Source organism: Odontomachus brunneus, unplaced genomic scaffold, assembly GCF_010583005.1.
Source record: "Odontomachus brunneus isolate Ranch 3 - 2012 unplaced genomic scaffold, Obru_v1 Obru_scaffold_013, whole genome shotgun sequence".
In the NCBI taxonomy this organism is placed as follows: Eukaryota; Metazoa; Arthropoda; class Insecta; order Hymenoptera; family Formicidae; genus Odontomachus; species Odontomachus brunneus.
The window spans coordinates 663,458-677,837 of NW_022639463.1; the positions used below are offsets into that span (position 1 = coordinate 663,458).

Sequence of the window (14,380 nt, forward strand, 5' to 3'; positions counted from 1 at the left end):
TTTTATCGATAAAGAAGTGTTGAGAATAAGGATCTTTATATATCTGAAAATACATTTGTAAAACAGAAATTTTTAACTATAAAATATTTCTTGGATCATCCCACTACCATTATTTTCGCCAGTCATAGTTCAACGAATTTTTTCCTATTTCTCACGATCAAGAAGTAGAATCTTTCAGTTTTTTGCACAGGATATGTGTAATAAAATATGCGGGAAGTAAATCATGTTTTTGTAATTCAAATAAGGTGCTCGTGTGTGAAATCAAGCTGTACACGGTGGCGTATAAAAAGACTCTTGTATTTACACCAGTTTACGATATACATTTTATAATACTATATGTACTTCAGTCGACGATCTTTTTTGATTTAAACGACGTATTTTTATTTTCTATCGTTTCCTAGAAATGCTCGCTATACAATATCGTGCGTCCGTATCTCGCTAGAACTAGATAACAGCGTCTCATACATTTTTCTTTCTCTTTCTCTCCTCTCTCCTCTCTCTCTCTCTCTCTCTTTCTCTCTGTTTGTCTCTTGACACAAGTTTCTTGCATGAGCGAGAGCAAGATACAATGCAAAACTTTGTAATAATCTTAATGTGAATAAGTCTTATTCGCCTATTCTTTGTTGCTGCGGCACGTGTTATCGTGCTCCATGCTGAGATAAGAATGTTTGGCCCAAACGACGATGACATCGCGATAACAACGATGGCGACGATGAGGACGCAGGTTCACGCCGACGTGACGTCAATGGCGGCGGTAAACGCTAAGCAATAATATCACAGTGTGGGTTTCTCGTCCGCTGGCTCCTCCTTTATAGGATGACTGCATTCCATTAGCGCGGGATTCGCTACGGCGATTATGTTGTCTCCACGCGAGGCTATTACCTGCGCAATACAATTATTCATCCGCCGTTAAGTGCCATTGGCAAACATACCTGTGCTGTCTCTATCATTATTTTTTTCCCTATTAATTATAAACGAACATGCACGGTCTTCGTCGACGTGTGTTTTTTTGTGGAGATTATGCATTATTCAGCGATAATAAAAAAGACAAGAAAACATCGAGTATTGCATTATCCTGTCTGGCGACAGATGAAAAAACCTGCTCGGTACGCGCATCTAGCATTTTTTACAAACAGTTTTTCTAGTGGCCACGTAGTGACGACAAAAAGGATAAAGAGGTGAAGATGATATGTGGACGTACACAGGCCCGCTCGATGCTCACCTTCAGATTGAAATCACCTTCCTTGTCGGTGTTGTCGGCCTCCGCCTCGTTTGTGTCCTGGAACATATGCCAATATATAGAGTTTATCTGAATTTTACTCTTGTCTTCGACGTGAAAATGCATAATGACGCTAATGGCGTTATATCGCCTTCGTTTTGTTGTTGTAACTTACGTGCATAGACGAAGATTCCTCGTTGGAGAACGAGAATTGGCTGTCCGAGTCGCTGATTTCTTCCACACTGGCGCTAAACATGCCGTTGTTACTCTTCTTCCTCCAGACTGGACTAAAACATTGCGCATATCTGAACATCAACATGTTCACTCATCCGATACGTAACGATAATGCACCAATGTGTCACATATATGTAATAAAAATGTAATATTAATTTAGATCGTTTATGCCGAAAACATAATATTAATATATCTAATATATGTATCTCTAAATCTATCTTCCCGTTCGTTAATTACATAATGTCGTAGAATCAACTTTGATTGATACTGTTTAGTCTTCCTAATTGGTGCAGAGGAGATTACACGCTAAGGCTTAGTCTCGGCGAAAGGGATAATCACCTCGACGATCTGTGTCTTCTCGTGATAGAATTATTAATGTCCGTGCCAGAACAGCGGAGGTCCAACTCCTCCTGAAACGGTGAACTGCTACAGAGAGTAAAAGTGGCAAGCCGGACACGCGGAAGAAAAGAAGAAGAGGAAGAGTTGGTCAGAAGAGGGACAGATTCAAGTGATACAGACAGCCAAATCGAACTAAACACGACTTGGGACACCAGGCGCAAAGCGTAGAGTCCGAACAAGTCGTGTCGAATGAATCAATAGCGAAACGAATGTTTAAACAAACGTTCGCTATGTTGAATAAGATGCAATTTTTTTCAAGAAAACTCCGTATTAGCCCTCTACAAAAAAAAAAACTCTCATGCTTTCTCTAATTTCGTATTTTACTAACTCATAGGCCGGTATTCATAGTATGATATTATATTTAAAACCATCTTAAGTAATGTCTTAAGATGCGAATACAGTTCTGTGATTAGTTCATGACATCTTAAGACAGTACTTAAGATGATCTTAAATATAAGATCGGACTATGAATACCGGCCATAGTTTATTCGAGACGTGCGAATTAACGATTCAGCGATAGCGCATGCAAGGCAGGCAACAGAAGAGTGCGAATGATTCGCTTTTAGTTGAAAATGATTGCATTCATAGGAATACGAAGTGAAATTATCTAGAATCGACAGGGCGAAAAGTGAGCGAATAATGAAGGATTCACATTGCGTCCGATATCCAATAGGAGAATTAATTTTGCGGAGACAGAAATGTCGCTAGCTGAAAACTCTAGCAAAGAAACTTTACTATTGGATATCGCGTATCGTCGTACATCGGATATTGAACGCGGTGTGAATCGTGTAAAATACATAAGCCTTTGAAGTCCCTAAAGTCAGAGTCAAAACAAAACATGATGATTTCTGATTGACTTGCGTCCTGTCTATTATTTTTAGGAACGATGTGAATGGAAGTGAGAAAGGAACTCTAGCAAAAGTAGAAAAAAGAAAGAAGTTTTAAGACTGATGAAGCACGATGCAGCTTCTCCCTCACTCACTCACTTCTTTTCTACAAATGACACACATTGTCCTAACTTTGAGAAAATATAAGTCCTTACCCAACAAACACAACGTCACATGTAACATACATGTTAGTTATAATTTCCTACTCAACAATGTAATTGTTATATAACATACGTGTTATATAACAGTTATATTGTTGAGTAGGAAATTACAACTAACATGTGATGTTGTGTTTTCTGGATAGATTGGCTTTCAGTTACAATAGATAAAAGATAATAGAATAAGAGCCTATGTCTTATTCACATGTTCTTTGGTGTCATTCCTAGCGATTTAACAGAGTAATACAAAGCGGCCCGACAAGCAGCAAAGATTGATCGCGAATTTCGATCCAACTGAGCAAACTTTTCGGCAAGCCGTGCACACGTGTATTGGCAAGCAACTATACTTGACCTTTTCCGTCCGTCTCTGTCTCGCGCGTTTTCACGATTGAATGCAGGTGGTTAATGCGTGACGGGCGTGTGGTTAGTGATTAGCGACCATGCGAGCGCGGCCAGGTCAGTGCGATTATGAGCGATCTATTTTTGTGGCCGGGGCGATCTAACCTGCGTCGCGTCCTCACTCTCACCCTCCAGCTCGAGCTTCCGGTGTTTCGAGCGCTCACCGTCGGTCTCCTCGCCGTTTTCGCGCGTCCGCGACACCGACAAGCTGAAAACGATCGAGAACATTTTTACATTCTGTGTTTCTCGATTTTCGAGCGATCCTACAAACTGATCACTTGAAAAACTATTCAGTAACGCGTGAGAATTTTTTTCCGAGTCATATTCGGCGTTGGGAGGGTTACTTTTTAAAAATTACTCGTTACGAGTTGTCCACTGAAGAGAAACTTGTGCGTTAAAATAATTGGCGAGTTACAATGACTGAGAACAAGTAGTTTGTAAGAATAATGGCGTTATAAGTAATATTTCCCAATCCTGGAATAATATCGTGTACTTGGAACAACGTTTAACTCGCCGTACTTACTATTGATTCTTGGAGTAATGATAGCCGGAATCTCTAACGACACGACGCGCTAACGGAAATAGCTCGTCCCTCCTGGTGAGGAGAGCAGGCACGAATCTGCAAATCTGCGCTGCCGCCTCGTTCACGGACACTTCGTGCAACGTGAGAGGTTTCTCCGGCTTTCTCTTGCAATCGAATCTGCCGTAAATCGCCGCGTACTTCCGGATTTCGTCCATTTTGCGCGGATCACTGTCGGACATCGTCATTACCATCTGTAATGCGTTTGAAGTACAGTTTGTTGTGCTTCAAAATAACTTACTCTGAAGAACAGCTTCGAGAATTGTGTCTGTGAGTCGAGCGACCAGCCAGCGCTTCGTTGGAACAATCGAAATAACGAGTAAATAAGAATTTAACTCGTCAAGAATGCAGCGACGCTCTTTTAAAAAATTAGGACATTGTAATATCATCGCGTCTCATCAAGTTCCAGTAAACACCAATTAATATTAAGAATAAAGTAAAAATATTGAAGCAAAGTACTGAATCGTTAATATGAGAATAAAGTAAAGGTAGGTGAAACGTCAAAGCAAAAGATAAGTGCTTGGACTCTAGCATATATATCGTGTCATACTTAATTCGTCTAAAGTTTACCATAATCCGGCGGAAGAGTCCCGTCGGAGACGAATTCCGATCTACAACGAAATCCACCTCCGTCGCGGGCAATTATAATTAACGATGTACACCGACGCGTGTCGTTTTGCCTCTTCTTAAGGGACACAATTAAAGCGGTCGCTCACGCAGGCACAGTCCTCGAGGTCTGCTTCGTATTTCGGACACGTCTGGCGACTGACGTCGCTTTGAAATTAACGACTCACCTCCAGGTTCTTGCAGAGTTTTTTCTTTACATTGTGCGGCTTGGGATCGAGGGGCTTTATGGTAGCGACGAGCCTCTCCGCGGCTTCAGCGAGTCGCTGCACCTGCGACTGCAGAAGGGTCGGCGTCGGTTGTGTCGGGCTCGCAGGTGCGCCACCGCCACCGCCGCCGCCTCCGCCACTCGGGCTCGGTGTCGTGCCGCTGCCGCACGAGGACTCGCACGTTCCCACCTGAAAACGTGCGCAAGGATAAACTCATACTGACAATGCGAACAGAGATGAAGGAACGATGTTAACGAAAATTGATCCTCGCTCTGAAAGCGTCTATTTATTTATTTATTTATCAGGGAATGTGTGTGCCTATGAAACCAGATCAGGGTTAGGAAGTGAGTTACTTTTCAAAAGTAATCAATCTCAAATCAATTTCAAAAGATGGGAATGACCTTTGAAAAGTAACTTATTCCCGATCACGAAGTCCCGGAAAATTCTTTTCCCGTTTCTGCTCTTGAGAAAAAATCGCACAATTATTAAAGTGAAGAATTCGCTGGAATTCGAGCGACTCGATCGTCACTCTACTCTTCAGGTAGAATTTCATTCGGAGAAATTTAGAGAGTGCCCAGGAGAGCATCGTGGATCAGTCGTGGTACGCACCGACGATGAATCTCGATAATACGTTTCCTCCCGATCGAGTTCTAGTCGCCTTGTCTTCGTTACCTGCAGTACGCTAGGGCTGTGCGAGGTGGCGTAAGGTAAAGGTGTATTCGGGCTCGGGCTCTGACGGAAAGTCGTCGAGGGCGCTGGGGCGGATACGCTGGTGACCGCCGCTGGTACGACCGGGCTCGCGCTTCGGCAAGGCAACGGCGTGAGCGGCACATGGGCGTGCGTCGACACGTACGGCGTCAACGACGTCTGCGAGGTCGTGGTGAAGCCCGTCGGCAGATTCTGCATCTGTGGCCGCGGACTAGCACACGTGAAACCCACTGCGGCGACCGAGCTCTTGGCAGTGGTGTTCGTCGGCACCACCGGCGTTTGGAACAACGCTGCAAGACACACAATATTGTTACTCGTGACCGTATAACTCCTGGAGACGCACGAACGATCGGATGGGGTCGCTGGAGGAGTCTAGGGCAGGATTTTCGAGGAGAAGGGTACCCGTCGACCCAAGATTTTTAGGAAATTCGACGTAGCACACAGGTGGTACTTTACAAGGATTAGTGAGCCACTCCTGCAGAGCTTTCTGAAGCCTCCTGACGTGGAGCGGCTTGCTCGCCATGCCGACCAGTGCCATGATCTCCAGGAACTCCTCCTCACCGGCGTCGCATAATTGTTGCACGTCGTCGCCTCCTGTTGACAGTACGACGTGTTATTCAAGATTTCATTAGAGAGAAAAAAGAAAACTTATATCTCGCGCGGTAAACTACGGCGGATGAAGAAATCAATGCAGTCTCACTGATGGCAAACTCGAGTCTTTAGAGCAAATTCGATTCGGAATTATGCAAGAAAACTCAAATTTGGAGTATTGTAATTTATTAAGACTTAAGACTTGTCAAATCTAAAATTCAAACTTATTAAGATTTAAATATTTAGGAACAATATCAATAATCATTACACTTGAAATTTGTCTTATGTGAGATATTCAGATTTGAATTTAGAGTTGAGTCTGAGTTTTCCATAAGATGTATATAACATCAGATTTGCAGTACAGATTCGTGGTCTACTTATGTTATTTATTTCAATGTCAGTGGTGGAATCTTATCAGTTCTAAATTAAATTTGCATTTCTAGAAGCTTTATTTAACTTAAATTTGTCAGTGGTGGAATCTTATCAGTTCTAAATTAAATTTGCGTTCATTTCTAGAAGCTTTATTTAACTTAAATTTGTTTGATATCAAGTTCGCAGTTTAACTCAATAACTCACATTTAACTCTGAACTGAAATCTGAGTATCTTACGCGAAGGAAATCTCAAGCTCTGATTATTAACACGGATCTAGGATTGTCATAACCGAGCTTGTCCTCGACCACGTCTTACCCATTTCAAGAAGCGTGTCGTAGTATCCTAGCAGCGAGGCGCGCTGCATCACCCTGTAGAGCTGCAGCTCGGCCTCGTTCTGCGGCACGGACGTCTGCACCACTGCAAATCGCAAATCGTTAAAGAGGTTCATTAAGAGAGAGATATCCGCGCGCGCAATGGACGACGACGCCGATCGGCGGAGACCTTCTGTGTCGCGACAGCTGACGTGACAATCAGTCCCGTCACGGATCACGCGGTTCTTTCCCGTCGCTCGCGCTCGACGATTAACAATGTCCGATAATTAAAACAGCCCATCTCGAAGCCGTGAATTCAACCGGCCAGCAAAGAATCACACGAATGTATCACGAGCGCGACCTACATCGCATCTCTTACACCTAATAATCGAAACGAAGGAATTCGGATACTCCCTTATCCAAGTCGCTGATCGCACAACCCCTTTGATATCACCCTCGCATCCCGGACATTCAGAGACAGCTATGGAAGCCGCGCCGGCACGATCACGCGAATCCAGGCGAAGAGCCAGCCGCTCGAATGTCCGACTAGTTTCTTGCAAATTTCGAGGAACTGCGAGAAAAAGCGGCGTGCACACACGTACCGCGTATAAATTAATACCGGTGTGCCGACGTCGGCGGGGGCAGGGGGAGGAAGAGAGAGGGAAGCAGGAGAGAGGAGAGCACAGGGTAAGGCTGAAGAAAGAGCGGAGGTAGAAGGAGCAAGCAAGAGAGAGAGAGAGAGAGAGAGAGACAGCGAGAGGGGTTGAAAAAAACTGGCCGACGGGTCTTATTACGAACCCGGGTCCCGGTCTCACGCTCGTGCACGCGGCCTCCTCTCGGGTCCGCGAATAAGTCTCCGCCGACGACGACGACGACAAGGACGACGGCGGCGATGATGGCGGGGTGGCGACTCGTTCCGCGAGATTTTTCTGGCGCGAACCGCGCGACCCGCGAAAAAACGCTCTACGTGAAAGCACCGTGTCTTGGAGTCGCGCGGGTCAGCGGGACCGCGACTCGGCGGGACCATAGAAGAGGAAGGGCGGTTGGGGGGGGGAGAGAGAGAGAGAGAGAGAGAGAGAGAAAGGAGCGCGTCACTAGTGCGCTACTCCTGTCGTCGCTCGGCAGATCTTCGAATGCGCGCGCTCTTCATGGAGAAGATGGTAGTGCGATCAGACCGCTTTGGGAAATTTTATGGTTAACAGGACACTTTTCCTTCCTTCGCTTTGTCTTAAATGCTCTTTGATGACACCAAGGCAAAAGTGTTAATTCAATGCTCAACACTTTTGTCTTGGTGTTATCAATTAGTAAATTGTACACTTTTACACCTGTTTACCTGGTTTGAGATGTGATTTTTGAAAATGAAAGGGGAAAGCAGAGAGAGAGAGAGAGAAGAACAACAAAGCTGCGCACAAATACGAGTCCCAGCTCGTGACGAAAAATCGTTGAAATTTCTCTCGGTTTCGGTGACATCGCTACACGGAATCACCAAAGATTTCCGCCACGTTGCGATTTCGTCGGTTTTTGCCACTGTCGATTCCCGCCTTCCTCCCCGCTCTCATTATTATTGTCGCTCGCAATTTATTTATAATCGCCGTGGCTGACATCTTATTCTCGTTTTCATGACCTTATTAATACCGCGCGTATGTGATATACACGTTGTTGATCAGCTACCGAAGCCTGTCATCCGCGCGGCGACACTTCGATCGAGCTTTTGTTAAAAAATAAAACCACGCGCAATCGTCCGCGCTCATCATCAACTTCACGCCGCATTAACTGAATTTATTAATAATTTCATCCTGCATTTATTTACTCGACCTTAATTGAGGATTGCGCGCCAAGTGCGCTCAGAGACGCACTCGGGATGCGCAAAATGCGCCGCTCTGCAATCTTAAAAAATTATTAACTTCTATTCTACTGTTTTTTTTTTCATCCTAAACAATTTCAAAGAATTTCAAGTGATAGAAATAATTTTCGTCGACATCTCTTGAACCTTCATTCTAGGAGATCTCGAGGTCTTGCAGAAATACTCCGATTGATCCGTTCCACTGCGGCGTTTAGTACCCAATTAAATTAATTACCAACATATGAATCGAGCCAAATTATCAAATTAATTACAATTAACTTGTCTCGATTCATCGAGAATCCCCAGACGAAGGAGAGGACCGAGACAGCCCGGGCTCTTAATTATCTTTCTCTTTTTTCACCCTGTGTTTCCCGTCCTCGTCTCTTCGAACCTGACGATCGTCACAGGACGATCGAGTTGCGCGTCGTATACCAGCTCACCCTGGTGTACACGCCGGTGTGTATACTTGTGACCGGCGCGGCCTAGGCCGGCGCATTTACATAACGACTTTTTTGGCACGGGGTGGCTCGTTTTTGTCGGCCGGGAACGTGAACGCGGGCCCCGGAGGCGGAGAGGCCGGCGCGTCGCGACGGCGAGAAAAACCTGATCCCATGGCGGCATCACGGCTCCCTGGGAACCCCCGGGGGCTGCCGTGTGCGCTGCCGCCGCCGCCGTCGCTGTCGATGGGACGCGTAGGTACCCTACCCGGGTCGTCCTCGTCGCACTCGTCGTCGTCGTTGTTGTCGTCGCGAACTTACGCGTTCCCTGTGAGCGACGGTGCGCGACCGGTCGCGCTCGTCCGACGCTTTTCGAGCTTGCGAGAAAAAAAAAGAAGCGTCAGTAGTGCGCGGAGGAAGAGCAGGGGGTTGTTGCGCTCGCCGATGAAAGGAGGAAGAAAGACGAGACGAGAAGAAGCGAACCCTGTCGTCACGATATCTCCACGTCGTTGACCGTCGTCCTGCGATCTTAATGATATGGAGCGGCGATCGCCATTTTCCCAAGCTCCTCTGACGTATATTGGCGAATTATCAGTATCTCGATCGAAACTGAGGAGAACGAGTACTGGCACTCAGGTAGACAGGTGCGTGAAAATTTGGCAGGAACTTTATAATTTATTATAATTTTTTCACAAATTCTTCCCAATTTTATTACTTTTCTATATTGAAGGAAAAAATATTTGAAAAATATTTATTTGGTGGATATTAATAATATATTTATTTAAATCTAAATTTTATTATTTTTAAGAAAGTATGTGTTTCCTTATGTGAAAAATATTTACACTGAGAAAATATATATTATAATTTTTTCACATAAATTCTTCCCAATTTTACCAATTTTCTACACTGAGGGAAAAGATATTTGAAAAATATTTATTTTCGGTGTGTGTGTGAATATTAATAATAAATTTATTTAAATCTAAATTCTATTATTTTTAGATAAGATGAACAATTCATTTTCATGAAAAGCCAAGATTTTTTTAAAGAAAGTATGTTTCCTTGTGTGAAAAATATTTTATATTGGTATAAATAAGTATATGCTATCAGTCCCCGCGAAAAAAATATTTTTATTTCTTAGATATTTTTTCTCTCACACACAGTGCATTAGTATAGGAATAGAGTGTCATTAAAGTCTGTTGTGCTAAGGGACATAGTACATGTATCGTTCATTTGCAGCAGCAATGACAACTAAAATTAAAAATTATGATTTTTCAGGAGACACGATTTAATGTTTGGAATTGCTATAACTTTGTATGAGAATTTTAAAAATTATATTGGCATAATTTAGCAGAGTTGGGAAAGTTACTTTTTAAAAGTAACTAGTTACAGTTCCCTTTGCTGAAAATGTAACTAATTACAGTTACAAGTTACTGGCTATGAAAAGTAACTCATTACAGTTACTCAAAAAATAACGAGTCGTTACTTTTAAATTACTTTCTTGAAATGATTGTAAATTATTATTGTAAACACAAAAATCTTACATTTTAAGTTTTATTAAAATGTAAGAATTGAATTTTATAATTAATATTTATCACATTAATTAGTCAATCCACTTGACAAATTTCAAATCTGTACTTAATATAAAATAAAAATTTAATGATAGCCTTGTAGAAGTAAAAGTATTTAATCATATACTCCATAAATACATTGATAAATTTCCCAGATAGCACAAAGAATTTAAAAAGAATCAGTCGTATGTCACCAATTCTGAGTCCATTTTAAATGCATACAGAATTCATTTCACTGAACTAAACTCTGAAGAATTCTTTTTACATCTGAAAATAAACTCAAAATTAGTGACATATGACTGGATTCTTTTTTAATTCTTTTTGAATTCTCTGTGCTATTTGGATTATTAAATTAACATACGATTACTATATAATTTTAATTTCATTTTACGTTCCCCAAGTAACTGTTGAAGTAACTGTTAAAAAAGTTCAAAAAGTTCATTACAAGTAATGAGTTACTTCCCAATTCTGTAATTTAGTAAAGTAACATCGTAAGTAATCGTTGTTTTAGCTATAAATAGTACATATACCAACCTTCCTCCCTGTACTAATAACTAATAACCCTGTACTCAATAAGGGCGATTTTTGAGTTGTGTTATTGCAGCAAATGAGCAATATATGATAAACATGAATGTAATCTGGTCAGCGATAAAGTACTCACCCGAGTCGAAATTTTGATTCTATTTTCAACCTTACTATTCCATTTAACACCTATTTTAATAGGCTGAAACCTACATCAAACTCTTTTGATTCTTTTTAACCTACTCGAGTCGAAATTTTAACTTTACTTTCAGCCTTACTATTAACATCCTACTATAATACAATCTATATAATTAAAAAAAGTGAAAAGAGAAATTCCAGATATCATCAGGGTCAAAGTAGAAGTAAATTATATCATTAGAATTAATGCTTTGCTAACTTGGCTCCTACTACACTGACAGAACAAAATAGTTGGAATAACTATAATCTCACTATACTTTATAGTTCGTTTTGGCCTCAAACATATATTTATAGTTCATCTAAACATGAAGATATAGTAGAATGAACACAGATTTATAGTCACTATCTTATTATTCTATATATATGGTAAAGCACCTTTTGGGAATATAGTTACATGTACCTATGTTTGCCAAATATTCCAATTGTATTGACTATATAAAATAGTTAATTTCTCTTACCATTCAATATTTGCTACCTTACTATATTTTTTATTTCAAATAATTATAATTCCTAGTAAAAATTTTACACGGGTCAGTTATATTGTATGCTTATATTGTAAATATTACAAATATTATAGTAACATTTACTATAAAAATGATATTCCTATAATCTTTTTATGCCATTATAATTCCAAATATCATACATTTTTCTCTCAGTGTACGTTGTAGAATTCAAGGTTTAACATAGGGCCAAAATTTCGACTCCGATCCAATCTTGCTGAATCTCATGATTCGATATACTTCAAGTGGCTGTGAAGTTTATAGTATATTAATCCATCAGGGCGCTCGTCTCGCCGCGCCGGCGGCGGCGAGAAGCGGAAAGAACGCGAATTCCGAACGCGCGACCGGAGAAATTCCCCGCGAATACCCATACACAGTGCGGCGCGGAGTCGCGCCGTGTTGTCGTCCGACAACTCCGCCGCCGTCGGCGGGTTTTACTATTGTTTTCTATCCTTGGATGATGTTTTACGATCATTGTGTCGGGAATTAACCCGCTCGGTGCCCCGCGAGAGTGGAGAAAAACGGGGAGAGACGCGCGCGCGCGCGCGCGCGATTCGCAAGGAGAACCAGACTAGACGCGCGGGGCTCCCTCCACCCTGTCCCCCCGAAAAAGAAACGGACGTGAGACTAAATCAGAGGTGAACGCGAATTCTACGGGTGCACCGATGCGCGCACATAATCGTCATAGTCCGCGTGACGCGACGAATGCGCGCAAAAAGGAGCAATCGCGCATTTTAATCCTCTATATGTTCCTCGAGTAATTACGATATCAAAAAACGGCGGCGCACAGTCCAGATTATACTGCAATTCTAAGCAAAATCGTAAATCGCGTAACTTGTTCTCGTAAAATTCGTGAAAATTTATGAGTAGATTTACAATTGTATGCGAAATCATATGTACAATCACTTGTAAATATCGTAAATTACATGAAATCGTAGATATTTACGAATAATTGTACGACATATAATATGGCATAGAATTGTAAATTTACTCATAAGTTCTTACATATTTTACGAGAACAAGTTACGAGACTTACGATTCTGTTTAGAATTGCAGCATTAATTTCTCAGGGCGCAAAAGGACATGAAATTTCGAATTCTCTGTTTAAAATATTTTCGTCGTTTTATATTATCGTAGACATTCCAAAGAGAGTGCTATAAATCATGCAACTTTAAGTATAACATTAATCTACACTTCTGAGAGACACAACTGAGATTGATCTAACTTATAAAGTTATAGTTATTTTTGGCCCTAACTATATTTTTTGGTTGCTTTAATACGCAAACGATAACATAAGATCACTAACATTATAGTAAAATTTAATAAAAAAAGGTTAATCATAACTTGTAGTAATTATTTCTCTATGTAATTACAGTCACAAATGTCAAACATTTTTTTCTCATGCATTTATGATGCGTCGACTTAACATAGAATTCACATCACTGTATGATAACTTAATGATGGATTTAAATTTAATGATAGATTCGGTATACTTGCTTCATAAATGTAACGAAAATAAATGTAAAATTTCCATCATCGATTGCCTCACGTCGTGATAAACATGCAAGTCTATCTGGAGGAATGAATATACGTTGTCTGCTTCAAAAAGTAAAGGCGGAGTAAAAAATCAAAGAGGGACAAAGGGAGAATTCGATCTACGAATGCAAAAGCGAACCCGCGACGACGCCGGCGCGTCGCGGAGCAAAAGAAATTTCGCAGGAGGCCGAGAGCTGCGGAGGAGTAAAATGCAAACTTGTTTGCTACGGCGCGTAATTCGATCAATCGGTCGATCGGATCGAGTCGGAATTTCAGGGAGAAAATCGCCTGTCCCGCGTCCGTGAGCTCGCAACGAGAAGTGTCTCGGATGTCCTGCTAGCAACCCGAGTCGAGATTTTGATCCTATGTTGAACCTGGAATTCTGTCTACACTGCAGTAGCTAAGATAGCAAAGTAGGTTTAAGTCTAATGATTAATAATAATTTACTAATGATTAATTACTAATTAATAATAAATAATAATTAATAAATAAATAATAATAAATAATTAATAATTAATTTACTAACGATTAATGATAATTTACTCCTACTTTGACCCTGATGATGTCTGAAATTTCCGCTCTTACTTTATTTGGTGTCAAAATAGGTTGTGTAATAGTAGGATCTTAGGAAGTAAAGTAGGTTTGGTTGCGAACCTCTATTGAAGCTTTAGCTCCTACATAGAATATATGTGTTTTATAGAATTCAAGGTTCAACACAGAGTCAAAATTTCGACTCGGAAATGAGTGTCAATATCGTCGAAATAGGTTTCACCTAGATTGTAGATTATCTAAGTGGGCTCAAACTATTTTTAAGAGCCATAAAAAAGAAACTCCGATAATTAATCACAATTAATGACAGAAAAAAAGGAGTTCAAGCACAGTCGTTGTAGTGTGCTATTTTTAAGAGCGCCAAAATTGCGTCAAAATTTTGGCAAGGTAGAGTTAAAGGTTCAAAAGAGGAGTTAATGAGTATCAATATGGTCAAAGTAGGTTTTACCTAGACTATAAACCGTCTAAAGTAGACGCAAACTATCCTTAAGAGCGTCAAAGTAGCATCAAAATTTCGACTCGGGAACGTCGTCGG

General features: G+C 41.2%; 1 protein-coding gene across 3 annotated transcripts in view; it reads right to left on the minus strand.

Annotated features, from left to right (window-relative positions):
- Positions 1 to 281: 281 nt before the first annotated feature.
- Positions 282 to 14,380, minus strand: part of LOC116840969 (NGFI-A-binding protein homolog) — a 66,267-nt gene continuing 52,168 nt past the window's right edge. Inside the window, exons 3-12 of one of the 3 annotated variants that reach the window (XM_032808372.1) lie at positions 6,697 to 6,798; positions 5,874 to 6,011; positions 5,382 to 5,707; positions 4,671 to 4,898; positions 3,820 to 4,070; positions 3,402 to 3,504; positions 1,793 to 1,863; positions 1,395 to 1,506; positions 1,223 to 1,279; positions 282 to 882 (exon numbers count right to left, since the gene is read on the minus strand). In XM_032808372.1, coding sequence (XP_032664263.1) covers positions 775 to 882; positions 1,223 to 1,279; positions 1,395 to 1,506; positions 1,793 to 1,863; positions 3,402 to 3,504; positions 3,820 to 4,070; positions 4,671 to 4,898; positions 5,382 to 5,707; positions 5,874 to 6,011; positions 6,697 to 6,798 — 1,496 coding nt within the window. In that variant the 3' untranslated portion in view covers positions 282 to 774. Of the gene's footprint in view, positions 883 to 1,220; positions 1,280 to 1,394; positions 1,507 to 1,792; positions 1,864 to 3,401; positions 3,505 to 3,819; positions 4,071 to 4,670; positions 4,899 to 5,318; positions 5,708 to 5,873; positions 6,012 to 6,696; positions 6,799 to 14,380 lie in introns of those variants that run through there. The other 2 variants (XM_032808371.1, XR_004377457.1) reach the window with 2 other exon arrangements.